This window comes from Caretta caretta, chromosome 15, assembly GCF_965140235.1.
Source record: "Caretta caretta isolate rCarCar2 chromosome 15, rCarCar1.hap1, whole genome shotgun sequence".
In the NCBI taxonomy this organism is placed as follows: Eukaryota; Metazoa; Chordata; order Testudines; family Cheloniidae; genus Caretta; species Caretta caretta.
The window spans coordinates 9,855,034-9,867,949 of NC_134220.1; the positions used below are offsets into that span (position 1 = coordinate 9,855,034).

The 12,916-nt window shown below is 48.8% G+C and overlaps 1 protein-coding gene across 2 annotated transcripts in view; it reads left to right on the plus strand.

Annotated features, from left to right (window-relative positions):
- Positions 1-25: 25 nt before the first annotated feature.
- SRRM4 (serine/arginine repetitive matrix 4) overlaps positions 26-12,916 on the plus strand; it is a 148,528-nt gene continuing 135,637 nt past the window's right edge. Inside the window, exon 1 of one of the 2 annotated variants that reach the window (XM_075120209.1) lies at positions 26-260. In XM_075120209.1, the coding sequence (XP_074976310.1) occupies positions 130-260 (131 nt within the window). In that variant the 5' untranslated portion in view covers positions 26-129. The other variant, XM_075120210.1, reaches the window with a different exon arrangement.

Below are 12,916 nucleotides of genomic sequence, written 5' to 3' on the forward strand. Positions count from 1 at the left end.
CAGGCAGAGCGCTCCGGCCCCGTGGGGGCCTGGGGGCCGCCGGCGCTGCCAGCCGCTGAGCCCCCTTGGCGGGGCTCGGGCTTTCAGCACCGCGGAGAGCTCCCCGCGGCGGGCCGGCCGGCCCCGGGCATGGCCAGCGCGCAGCAAGGCGAGAAGCAGCTTTTCGAGAAGTTCTGGAGAGGGACCTTCCAGGCCGTGGCCACGCCGAGACCCGGGAGCGTCATCGCCGCCAGCATCGCCGCCCGCAAGCCGCCGCCGAGGTGAGGCTCCGGCCGGCGGGGAGAGGCTCCGCCACCCTGGGTCCGAGCGAGCGGAGCTGGCCCCTTGCGCTCGCTGGGGCTGGGCTGGAGTGGGGGAGCCGCGGCCGGCGTGCAGCGGGCAGGGCATGGGCCGGTAGGTTGGGGGTTTCCCTAGGAAACTTTTTTCCTAGACTCCGCGTTGGTACCGGCATGGATGGGGGGGGGAGGGAAGCAGCCAGGGGCATGGGAGCGCTTGGGTTTCCTAGCTCGGCTCCGGTCTCTGGGGCAGATCAGGAACAGCCACGGAGGGAAACTAACCTAACGTCTCCTCTTGCTGCTGCGGCCCGGAGGGGGAAGGCAGAGGAGCGCTTCGTGCCCGGTTGGGGTCTCTTTCTGCGTCCCTGTCCGCCTGAGTGGCGTTGGCTAGTGGCCAGCCGGGCTCGCTGGGGTGGAGGTGGAAGGGGCAGGCGCGCCGCTAGCCGGTTGTCGTGGCGGGGTGTGAAGGAAGGAAACGGGAGAAATGAGACTGAGGACCTGAACTGGAGGAAGAGAGGTCGGTGGCCAGGGAGCGAGGAAAGACTGACCAGGTGGGAGGATCTCGCACTTGCTTACAGGTGACACGGTCAAAGTTGGATCATTTCAAAATGAACCCTGAGCAGAGCGATTCCTGTAATGAGCCCTGTCCTGCTATTTCATCCCGGCCCCAGCAGGTCCTTAGCCCTTCTAGAAGGGCAACAGTTCAGGTGAACTCTTGCTCCAAGCTCCTAAAAGAGCCAGGGATCCTAAGAACTAGTGGTTCAAGAGGGGATACAGCTGGGTGACTGCTGCAAGAAGGACTGGTGAACATTCAACCAGCAAGCTCTCTTTGGGGTCTGCGCATCCTTCACGGTCAGGCCCAGTACAGGCAAACAAGCACAACTGTTCACAGAAATGTGCACAGAAGGCTAAAGCATCACAAATATTCCTGCAAATCTGTATTCCCCTGGGTACCTAGCCCAGAGCCTTCACCTTGTGCTTTTGGGAGTCATCCAATCATTGTGCTTTAATAACACCATGTGACTCTGCTGACCAGTAACCCAGGACCACCCTCAAATATTCTGAAGCAGTGGTCCTGGTGAATGCTGGAATATATTTGCATAGCCCATTTGTTGGGGGGGGGGGGGGACATACCTGATGATTTGCAAAACAAAAAACTAATTCTGTACTGGAGTGGCTCTCAATTTTTCCAGATAACTATACTCCTTTCAGGAGTCTGATTTGTCTTCCGTACCCCCAAGTTATACCTCACTTAAAAATTACTTACTTACCAAATCAACCCCTAGTTGAGAACGACTGCTGTATACCACTCCCTGCAAACCAGTTCGCTTAGCTCTTAATTCTGAGTTTATGCTAAAGTGTTCCTGTAAATTTTGTGATCAGTAACTTAGTGGTTTGTGGCAGGTTTTGTTTTCAGGATGACTAGTAACAAGAATAGGCAGGTGCATAAACGTGCTGGAAATACCCAAATCTGCAAAGCTGGCATTGTCATGACCCACTACATCCTAGGGCTAAAACGTATAGGTGGCAGGTTGTGCTGCCCGCAAAGGTTCAGTGTCTTATTATCTGCCTTTCATTCTTTAAAGAACATCTGCGATAATGAAATCTGATTGTGGTATTTTATTTAGTAATTATGGAACACACTGGTCTACAGATGTCTAACAGAGAGACCAATATTTTACTTGACGTCTGTGTCTTCCCCTTTATTGTTGGGGAGGGCTGAGGTGTGTATGAAGGTTGAAACAGAGATGATGGCTGTGTATGCCTATTCTAGTCTTTTGTGCTTTTGAACTGATATTTGTGTTTAAACAAATAATTGTGTAGGTGTCTGTCTGGAATTCCTCAGAGGATTTCTCATAAAAAAATCAATCCCAATCAAAATGCAGGGACAGCAGAATAAAAGGACTGAATAAAATAACTTTAAGAGCCATGAAAAGTGAAAACGTTTCTTTGCTTTGAACTAGGAGTATAGTATAGTGTTTTAAGGTCAGGGTTTCTTATTTTCTTGGGTTGCTGCCACTAATTTCATCCTTTGATGATTGAGGAATACTGAGAGTTGCGTGCAGTTCTTAACAGAAGAAAAATGATTGGATTGTATATTATCTTGGAAACTTACAGCTCAGAGCTTACTCTGGAACCTCTCCCTTTATTGTTGTGCCAGCAGCTTTGCCTTCTGTCCTTTTTAGCATTTTTAAAACCTTCAGCCTACAGTCGGATTTTCTTTTTATAAACCTCTTCCCACCTTTCCATTCTAGAAGTCAAATCCTCATTTGATACAAATCATTGCAATTCCATTGAAGTTAACAGATCTGTGCTGGTTTACATCTGCTAACGATTTGGCTTTAGCTATTTTAAAAGGAGTTCAATAGCTCTGCTATTTCAAATCTTTTTAGCACGCTGAGAACCTTGTCTCTGAACCCCATATCCATTCTGGAAAATAATTTTGTGCTTTAGAACCAGCTACGGCAACATCACTTTAGAGCCAGCCCCCCTGGACTCTGTAGGGCATCCTCTTAGAACCTCCAGAATTCCCACTGATCCACCCTGCATTGCTCTCATTCTAACTTTAGAACCTGGAACCCATCGAACGATTACCTACTTAGCACTCGCATCCCTGAACTTATCACCAAGTCAGTAAAAATGCAGATGAATATCTTTTTCTTGTGAACTCAGGAGAGGACCTAGGAAGGTTCCAGTTTAGGTTTGGATCTGCTCCCCTTTCATTCGCAGCAACTAACTGGCTCACTGTGACTAGGTGGACTTGGATGAAATGGGAGTCTAAATAGACACATTTTCATGTGTTAAGTGGTAATGCAGCATTATTGCAGCTGGGCTCCTATAAAAAGCTGTGTCTTATTGGTTGCATTCACAAAGAATCAGTTACTTTCTATCTTCCAAATAGAGCCCATGCAGGAAGACGAGATGGGGCCTGATTCCCACGGCCCCATGCCTTGTGTAATCATGCTCCTATACCGAGTGGGGGAAAGTTGCTACCCAATCAGAATGACTGTGTTTTGCTTGGGTGTAGATGCTGGTGCAGGGCAGCAGAGAATCCGACCCAGGCTCCAGCCTTGTGTGCCAGCTGCTGTCCTCTTTCCAGAGCTTTGCTGATATGCTGAAAACCAACACTTGGGATTGGCCTTGCATGCCAGGCCATGCACAGTACTGGCTACTGTCCTAGGTGCCCTCGGATGGGTTAGAAGGGTACAGAGGGGCACCCAGCAGTCTGTGCCCAGAAGGGATTCTAGTGCCAACAGCCAGTGTTCTCCTGCAGGTTCCTGGGCAGTGCACCCTGTCCTCCTTGAAGAAGGAACAGCATATTCTCCTTTTTGCACCTGCCCTGTGGGGCTGGGGGAGAGAGGTGGAGCCATTTCCATTACCCTCCCCCACCTCCTTTCAGACAAGTAGCCCTCAAAGGAGGGTGCAAGCAGGGTCTCCATAGGGATTCTGGGCAGCCCATGTGCAAGGGGTGGAACCCTCTCCACCCTAACCCTTTCCCACCCCCAGTGCACCCAGGCTACCAGGATCTATTCGGGTTTGGACAGTGCCAGTCAGTCCAGTGTGGGAGCGGGGCTGCCAGCTGCACAGATCCATCACTGATTAGTTGCCAGGAGGGCTGCACCCCTCCTTGCTCTCCAACACATCCGCAGGGATACCTCTGGGGCACAGCAGATAAACCCAAGCGCCTGGCATAGATGCTAACTACACAACGTTTACAGACAAAAAAAAAATAAATCTGTCAGTCTCAAAACATAGCAATAGATTTTCCATGTACGCTTGGCTGATTTCTTGCAGCTCTCTTTGCCTCCAAGTGGTGTTGTTGGAGCTCAGCACTTCTGGAAAATCAGGCCTGAATAGTCCAGAAAGATTTATTTAAAGTATTTATTCCTCATTCAGACGTTTGTACAGTAATGTAAGGAAGCCCCAGTGGTTTATTCCAACTATTGGATGCTGAGAAAATAAGCATTCGTATTCCTATTTGCTTCCTGAATTTCAAAGCCCTAGATTACAAGGTGGTAGCTCTCCGTTAATTACAAACACACACACTGGTAAAAGGCATCCAGTGGCTTTTTCTTCCTTGTGTTGTAGGTCCTGACCCTCTAGCTTCTCTGTCACTTGTACGGGAAGAAGGAAAAGGTAGTTTAAATGCATCGGGCAGAATTATGATCTCTAAAAAGTGAGTCATAGCTCTTCTATAGAGTGGCTTTCTAACCATTTGGTTCAACCAAGGATTGTGACTTAAAACCAAAATAGCGGTTAGTAATTCAAAGCAATGTTTGCGCCACACGTATTCAGAGGGGTTCTTCTGGCAGCCTGTGGGCCATCACAAGTTCTGTACAATGGATGGCTCTGAGATTGGAAGAAACCGATGCAGTTTTGTGTCAGAACTGGTTTATTTTCTCCTTTAAAAATTGACTTAACAGAAAGGGAGATTTTTGTTGCCATTTGCTTGTTGATTTTTGGGCAGGTTCATGTTATCTCTAAGGACACCAACAGTGGGCACTGCTAGAACACTTTGCATCCAAAGATCTTAAAAGGTTAAACGATGAATCCTTGAAGCATATTATTAGCCCTGTTTTCCAGAAGGGGAAACTGAGGCAGACAGCTGAAATGCCTTGTCCAAGGCATCACAACATATCAGTGATAGAGCTGGGATTAGATATCAAGATTAACATTGCAGCACCTCTGAGTGGGATTATTATTTTTTTTAAATGGCCCACAATTTACAAGGAACCTGTTTCCCCATGAGGTGAAGTGACTTTCCCAAGGCCACACAGTCAGTGGCAGAGATAGGAAAGAGGGTGCCGTTTTTCTGACACCCCCCCCACCCCAGTCATGTGCTTCAGGCACTAGATGGTGCTTCCTCTCGGGTGTCACAATTGTCAGAAATAATCAGAGCACTTTGCTGAGGCACCATTTGAGGACAGGAAGGTAAATGCTTCTACTCAAGCTTTACACATCGATATTCCTGGCATCGTGTACTATTTGAATGTTTTTAATCAAATCAGCATGCAAGCAGATCAGTTGATTTTCTCTGACCCACCTCCCCAGCATGTTGTAGGATGTGGGGGACCCCCTGACCCACAAGTGCAAAGAACACAGTTACCAATTCAAAGGAGTAATTAGTGTGTCTCTTCTGAAGTGTTGCCCTTTTACTTCTGCACTGTAATGGGCTATTACTAGGGGCAGAAAAAAGTCTCTTCTATCACACACTTCTATCACACACAAAGCTAATGACAATCCAGTTTGAGCTTTGGCTAAATACGGATTATTCTGGGGGTCTAGAGCAGGAGATGCTGGTACAGGACTACCTTCTGATGCTAACATCATGGGGCAAGGGACCTGGTCTTGCAAGATGTCAGGCACCCTCAGGCCCTCAACCCAGTGATTGTGGTGGGAAATTTTGGCAACTCCTAGGATTTGGCCCTAAAACACTTGTGTGTTATATCTATGGGGCTAGATCTTAACCCAGTGGCAATCAGCAAAGCCATTGAAGTCAAAGGAACTATGCCAGTTTACAACAGCTGATGTGGCTCCAAATGCTGTGACATATCAAGCGCTGGATTTCAGCAATATTTCTCCTGGGGCAGATTCTGCTCATAGCCACACCAGTGTGAATCCACGGGGCTTGATTCGCAGCTGTCCCTCTAGCTTCACAGGGAGGTGAATCCACTGAAATCCGCCAAGTTTCGTTGGCAGAAAACAGGATGATCACAGGGATGAGTCATCCCAGGGGCTTCAATAGTTGCTCTAGATTTACACCAGTGTAACCAAGCACAGAATTTGGCCCACCATGTCTAATTGGTAACACAAACTCCCCCGGAGAATAAAATGGTTCAAGCTAAGTGCAGTGACAATTTAAATCATGAGCAGGGTGTCGTACTCTCTAATATTAGGGCTGTTTGCACTTCACCAAATCTGCATTTCTCTCAGTCCTTTAGCTTCAGGAATGGGGGAGGGAAGGGGGAAAGCTATTTCTATTCCCCTCTTGGGAAGCGCCTCCCCCCCCACCCCAGTCAGGATGTTAGCCGGTCTGCTGCTCTCTGAGCTGCCTCCCCAGACTGTCCTGTTTTTTGCTGCCTGTGATGTATATCTACACTAATGCAGACTTTCAACTGGCGGTGTCAGAAGACCAGCTGCAGGAGCATGTTTTGTTATGGACAAGCGTGAAATTTACAATCTCTCTGATTGTGATCAATCAGATTAGGAAATTGAAAAAGACACTGCTTAGACTTCCAAATAAGAACAGCAAATCTAGTTTCCACAGAAAGCATTCAGAGTATCTTCTGTCTTCATGCATGAGAGAAACCATAATTTCTCCAAACCACCTCCGCCCTATGCACCAGGCTATATTACTACACAGCTACCACAGCTGTGTCTAAACGCTACACTTTCTTTTGAATTTCACCGAAAGATCCTTGCTTTTTAAATATTTCACAATTGAAGATGAAATAAAACGCAGAATTAAGATGTCATAGAAACAAAGCAAGCCCAAGTAACAGGAACAATACCAAGCTTCCAAAATGGTGATTAAGTAATTCATATTGATGAGGGACGATTCACAACAAATATTCAGATACTATGGACTAAACATTTCCTGGGTGCTTGATTTGCCAAAGCTTTATTTCTAGTTTGACGGCTCTGCAGAAAAACACAGGATGTGATAATTTTCAGGCTTCATTAAAAGTTAGCAAATGCAAGTGTTCTTTCATTTTACAAGACAATAAACACTTCAGTGGGAGGGAGGGAACCATCTGTGCTTAGGTGGAGAAGGCTTTTAATGTAACAGGAAAAGTGCTCTGATCAACTCCACTTTTGCTGCTTTGCACACTCTCTGGCAAGCCAATTCTGCTGCTAACCCCATGGAACAGGGTCTCTGAACTGGCTCTCTGTTAGCAGCATTCTTGCTGAGAGGGTTCAACATCTCCACGTAAAGGCAGAATTGTGCTCCTTTTGTCTTCCCACAGCATCTGTTGCAGAAGAGCAATACACCCAGCACAGGAAATGTGATACTCCCTGTGGTCTGTCCGTCTGCATGGAAACGCTCTGCTACAGGTGTTAGGTTCATATTGTTCCCAGTAACAAATTTCGGCTACTCTGTCCAACAAAACCACCCTCTGCTTCTCTAGCTGGGGCTCTGGTTCTGTTCCTGCAGGTGAGGCATTTTGCCCCACGCAGAGCCAAATCTTGCTGTCACTCATACCCATCAGGGGATGGCCTTGTGGTTAAGGTGCTGGACTAGACTCAGGAGACTGTGAGGCAGTTCCCTGCTCTGCCCCAGAGTCTGTGTAACCATGGGCAGGGTCGCTTAATCTGTCTGTGCCTCAGTTCCCCAGCTGTCAAATGTAGAAAACATACCTCTCCCTCCCCCCTTTGTCTTGTCTGTTTAGATGGTAAACACTTCAGGGCAGGGGCAGTCTCTCACTGCGTCAGTACAACCCACAGCACCAGGGTGGCTCAGTCTCAGCTGGGGGCTCTAGGTGCTACCGAGATATAAATAATGAAGTTACACTCATGAGTTCTGTGACGTCAGTTCCAGGGGTATCAATGAGGGCAGCGTTTATTTGACACTCTCTCTGTCTCTCTCTAGAAGGCTGTTGAGAGCTGCTCATGAAAGAGAGAAGATCACAGGTCCCTGGCTGCAGAATGGTATTCTCATAAATATTTTACGCTGATTCTTTTTCTTTTATGTGAGCAAAATATCCTATTTCTAGGCTCTCTGTGCTGTGAGCCCTGAGGAGTCGACTTTCTAGTGTAGCAGAGGGTCCAAGAGACCATAAATCTAAAATGTTTGCCAGCATTAAGCAGGCTTCCTCTATGAACTCTGCCTGTCCTGTGGACAGCATCCACCATGCCCCAGTGCTCTACAGCTAAGAACTATGATCCTTCCACTCCGTTATGTTACTGTCACTCTGGGTTGCTGACAGGGTTATCTCGGGTTTAATGTGCTTCCTAACGTATTCATTAGATCTATACGTGGCAGCTATATGCGTCTGCTCTCCATCCTAGAAGGAAAGTTGCTCTAAGGTTTCACATATTTCCTCTTAGAAACATCTCTGCAGTCAGATCTCTGTTCTCAGGTATATTTTTTCCAAACGTTTTGTCTGTGTTTTGATAAAGCACGGTGGATTAGCTTTTTTCCTCAGCGTATTCATGGCCAACTGAAGGGAGCATCTTTTGCCCTATCTAGGAGAGAGGGGCAGAAACTGAGCCAGCAGCAGAGAGGAGAGTATCAGCTAGCCAAATTAAAAAATTAAGTCGACCTGTCTGGATTTCTGTTTAGTCACGCACTTGACAGCTGCTCATCTGTCGTTTTACAGCATTTAACCCTGTAACTGGTTTCTTAGGCTTTTCAGTGGTAGATACAATTGCATCCTCTATAGCATTGTGCTAATCAGAAACTCTTGTCTGACTTCTGAATGCATTGGGAGAAATCCTGTTCTCCCAGTCAGTGTCACTCCCCTGTGCACCATTGGGACGGGGCAAAGAGGGTGGCCTATAACGTGGCTGCTCTCTGTATTTCCTGCACTTTGCACAGCTAGAGCAACCTGAGAATGCCTTGAACATAAACCAGCTTCTGGCAGCTGTGACAGCTACATAAACTAGCCCCCAGTCAGCATGGTGTAGGAGTGCTCGGACTAGAGCCAGTCCAACCACTAGCTGAAACGGAATCTGCTCTTTCGACTTAGCCGAAAGAGTTTGAGGCGCTATCTGGGCTTCATTGAGAAGTTTGTCAAGTGCCAGGGAGCTAGCCAGCCAGTGAGGCCACTGGCCTAGAATACGGGGCTGTGTCTACACAGCCTGCAGCAGTGAGCCTCCCAGCCCAGGCCCATGGGCTTGGGCTCGGGCTCAAAACAGCTGCGTAGAGAACTCCTTGAAACTGCAGCTCAGGCCCTGCGCATGTCCCAACCCGAGCCGCCACTTCACAGTGCTGTCTGCGCAGCTATTTTTAGAGTGCTAGCAGGAGCCCCCAGTCGGCCAGCTCACGCTGGGAGGTTCGTGGTTGTGGGCTGCGTAGCCGGACCCTGGGAGATCCGGGTTCAAGTCCCTGTTTCGTCATTCCAGCTGATGCTGAATCAGGCCAACCCTTTTGAGCCAGGCAGAGCAGGGCCTTGACCCTGGGCATCCCACCGCCCAGGCCTGTGCCCTGGCCACCAGGCTATAATCAGTCCTGTCTTTCTCTAGTGTCGAATTAAAACACATTTCAAAACCTTGACAGTTGTCCTGAAACAGAATTGTCCTTCCCCAGACAGCACTAGGCCCAACCCACCCCCTCTGTGACCAGGCCCCTCTGCCTCCACTCTGGCAGGTAGAGGCGCCCCTGCATGTGCCATAAAGGGGGTGTAATGCCAAACCTGTCCTGGACCATGCGCCGCTTAGCTGGACCCAAAGATCAAGCCCTTTTGGGTCTGAAATCCACTCAAGCTACAGGGGGTTGGGGGCACTTTCTCTAGTGTAAACCCATGCGTTATCCTGGAACAAAAAAAGAAATTAACCCCCTCTGTCTCACTTCCTCCTCACCGCCACCTGAGCTTCTGGTGCTGCTGTGGGATGAGTTTAGAGACCTCCCTGGAGTTCAAGATGGAACAGCTTGACCATCGGTGAGGGTCACTCGCACTCAGTAGTTAAGCGGGCTGACGCCATTCTGGGATGCAGGGAGAAGTGCTTTCTTAAGTAAATGGATTATTGATCAGCTTGTTGCGTTAAAGAACAAATAAGACAATCAGGAAAAGGGACTCTTCCAATTAACCTTTCCTGAAACGTGTCTAAGCTGTGCGGTGCTGAGAGCTCTGCTTGGTGCTTCCTTTTCATGCAGGACAAACGGCTCCAAAGTGTGCCTGCGTTGGAAATCTTAGTGCATGTCTACACCCCAGTCCGAGGTGTGACCGCAGTCTGGGTAGACATGCGTGTGTTGATCTTGCTAGCTCGAGTAGCAGCAGTGAAGTCGTGGCAGCATGGACTGACTGACCCTGGCTATGTACGTGAGCAGCTAGCTGCCCTGCTCTGGCTTGGCTGCTCTTGGTACTCATGCTAGCTAGGTCAAAGCTAGCCGGGGTATGTGAGCATGTGCTGCAATCACACCTGACTGCAGTGTAGACATGCCCTAAGAGCCCGCCAAGGTCAGGCGGGTCTGCGGTTCACTGGCCTTTGTGGTCCACTTACTCTTATTGTGAAAAAATGCAGGGAAACCTGCCACCGCATTCAGCTGCCCCAGATCCCCCCTCCTGATGTAAAGGGAACTGTGTCCCGCATGTGAGGTTAAGAGGTGGGTGAGGAGGATAAGCTGGGATGGCAAAACTCATTCCTTGAACTGCAAACCTCGCCTGGGATATCCTGGGCTCAGAAATGGCCTTGAGCTTAGCTCTTTTCCTTGGGGCCCCCCACAGCAGAGCGCAAATCCAGGCACAGAGCTGGGGGAGAGACACATTCTCATGGGAAAACAAAGACTCAGCTACCTCAGCTCTATTCTTGATGCACCACCTAGACCGCCCGGTGGCCAGGGAAAACACGGGATGTGGAGAATGCCCATCCCGTGGAACTGCCTACAGGAGAGGGACGAAAACTCCTGTTTATGGAACTTGGGAGTTTTCCCCAGATCGTCCCATTGCTAAGGATGAGGGAGGAACCCAACATATACATCCTTATGGAGCAAGACAGGGATTACCCTCACAGCTCATGCTGTCTGAGGCTCAGAGCAAGCTGCTTGGTAGTCCTGGGATGTTGTGGGAGGATGATGGGTAGCTGGGATGTTCCCTGTCCCTCCTCTTCTAGCTACACTGCTTGTGGGGCAGAGGGGAACTCCTGCACCCAGAGGAGGTTTCCTGAGTGTGGAGGGAGATTCCCAAAGTGGGGCTCACTGGACATACAGAAGGTTCTTCGTGTGATCTAGGGATGGGGAGATAGCTGAGCTCCCCTGTCCATACTGGAATGGGGAGATCTGTACACAGGGGGTCCCTTCCACATGCAGATCTCGGGGGAACATTTCCCCACCCTGGTTGGTTTGTGTTTAAACTGAATCACTTTAGGAGGTAGAAAATGGGTTTAGATGGCAGGAAATGAAGATTCCTGAACTGAGACCTGTGACATGGTCCAAGCCGTCTGCACACGCTTAGCCTCCGGGCCGATGACTCATCCCGTGGAACAAAGCAGAAGGAAAGTGCCTCCTGGCATAAACCTGGGGACCAGTGAGTTGCATAGTTTGGTATTTTTTCCAGCCAGAAGGGACCATTCTATCATCTACCCTGACCTGTGTAACTCAGGTGTTTGGGATTCCAGTGTTTCTCTTAGCAGTGTCACTGAGCTGGCAGTGGTGGTTCCCGCTGCCTCAGAAACTTAACCCCTTCTGCCCCACTGTTCTGGACTGGGCAATAATTAATTATTTAGCTTTTAGGTCTTATTCACCTTGCAAAAATAAATAAATAAAGGCAGCCACATGCAAAAAGGCTAATCTCCCAAAGGCGTACAGTGACAGGAGGAAAACTGAGCAGTAAAAAACAGTAAACCAGTGAGCAGCAACCTCTCCTTTCTTAGTGCTCTGTTCTTCTGCAAAGCAACTCCTGCCCCAGCAGCGTGACATGCCACGTGTAGCTCGGGTGGCCAATTCCATGGACAATCGGCTGAGTTTACACATGAAAAGAGGTTTTTCTCCTTTTTGTCATGAGGCTCAGGGTCGAGCTGAGCCTCTGCCTGTTCACACAACAGCAGCCATGAAATTCCTGCGGGACACATGGTCAAACCAGGCCTGTTGTTTCACTGATGTAGCCGAGTGGGTTAACACAGGTATTGCTGAGAGTAGAAGTCAGAGGCAGTTGGGTTGCCCGGGTATATCTGATGGCCTGGTTTGCTTGCTGGTGGAAAGACGAACGCTTGACTCTGAGCCCAGGCTGAGTGGGAGGAACTGGCTGTGAGGTATGTCTTTCACTTATAAACTGAGCTGATTTGATCTGGAATCAGCAAGGCGCAGTAAACACAGGACTCCATCAAAGCCAGTTTTGACAGGGTTAGTGCAAAAATAAGATCTGCTCCCTGGTACTGCAATTAGGGACCACGCATTGCCTGTGGGTTCCCAGCTGCATCTCCCATTTAAGTAAATGGCAGTGATGTTCATATAGATGACTTCAACAAGACTTTGTTCAACTATTCTAATTCTGCTTCAGCTGCACTAATTCTGCAGCGCCTGGCACAGCGGGGGGCCCCAGTCTCCTCCGGAGTTCCCAGGTGCTATGGAAATACAGATCAACGATAATCCAGGAGAGCCAACATTTGCCCCATGGCAAACTCTGCAGCTTGGCTGATCAATGGGCAGCAGGCTGGAGCTGTCCAAAGCTGGGTGTTCTCCTCTTTGCCGCAGCCTACCTAATGAGATGGTAAAAGAACTTCCCAACATCCATTCCCTTCCAGGTAGGCTGCAGCCAGCCAAACAGCAGCCATCGGGAAATAGACAGTGCTTATTGCAGTCACATGAATTACACAGTGCCTGCCCTCAAGCACTAATTTAGTGGCACTCAGCAGCGTTAACTTTTTATACAGGAAATTAACTTAAGCTTTTTCTTCTTTGCGCTAAGATGGGGGGAAAAGTTTATTTGATGTTCGGAAATATATTTTGCAATTACAGATGGATTATTCATGTCGCGTTCTCC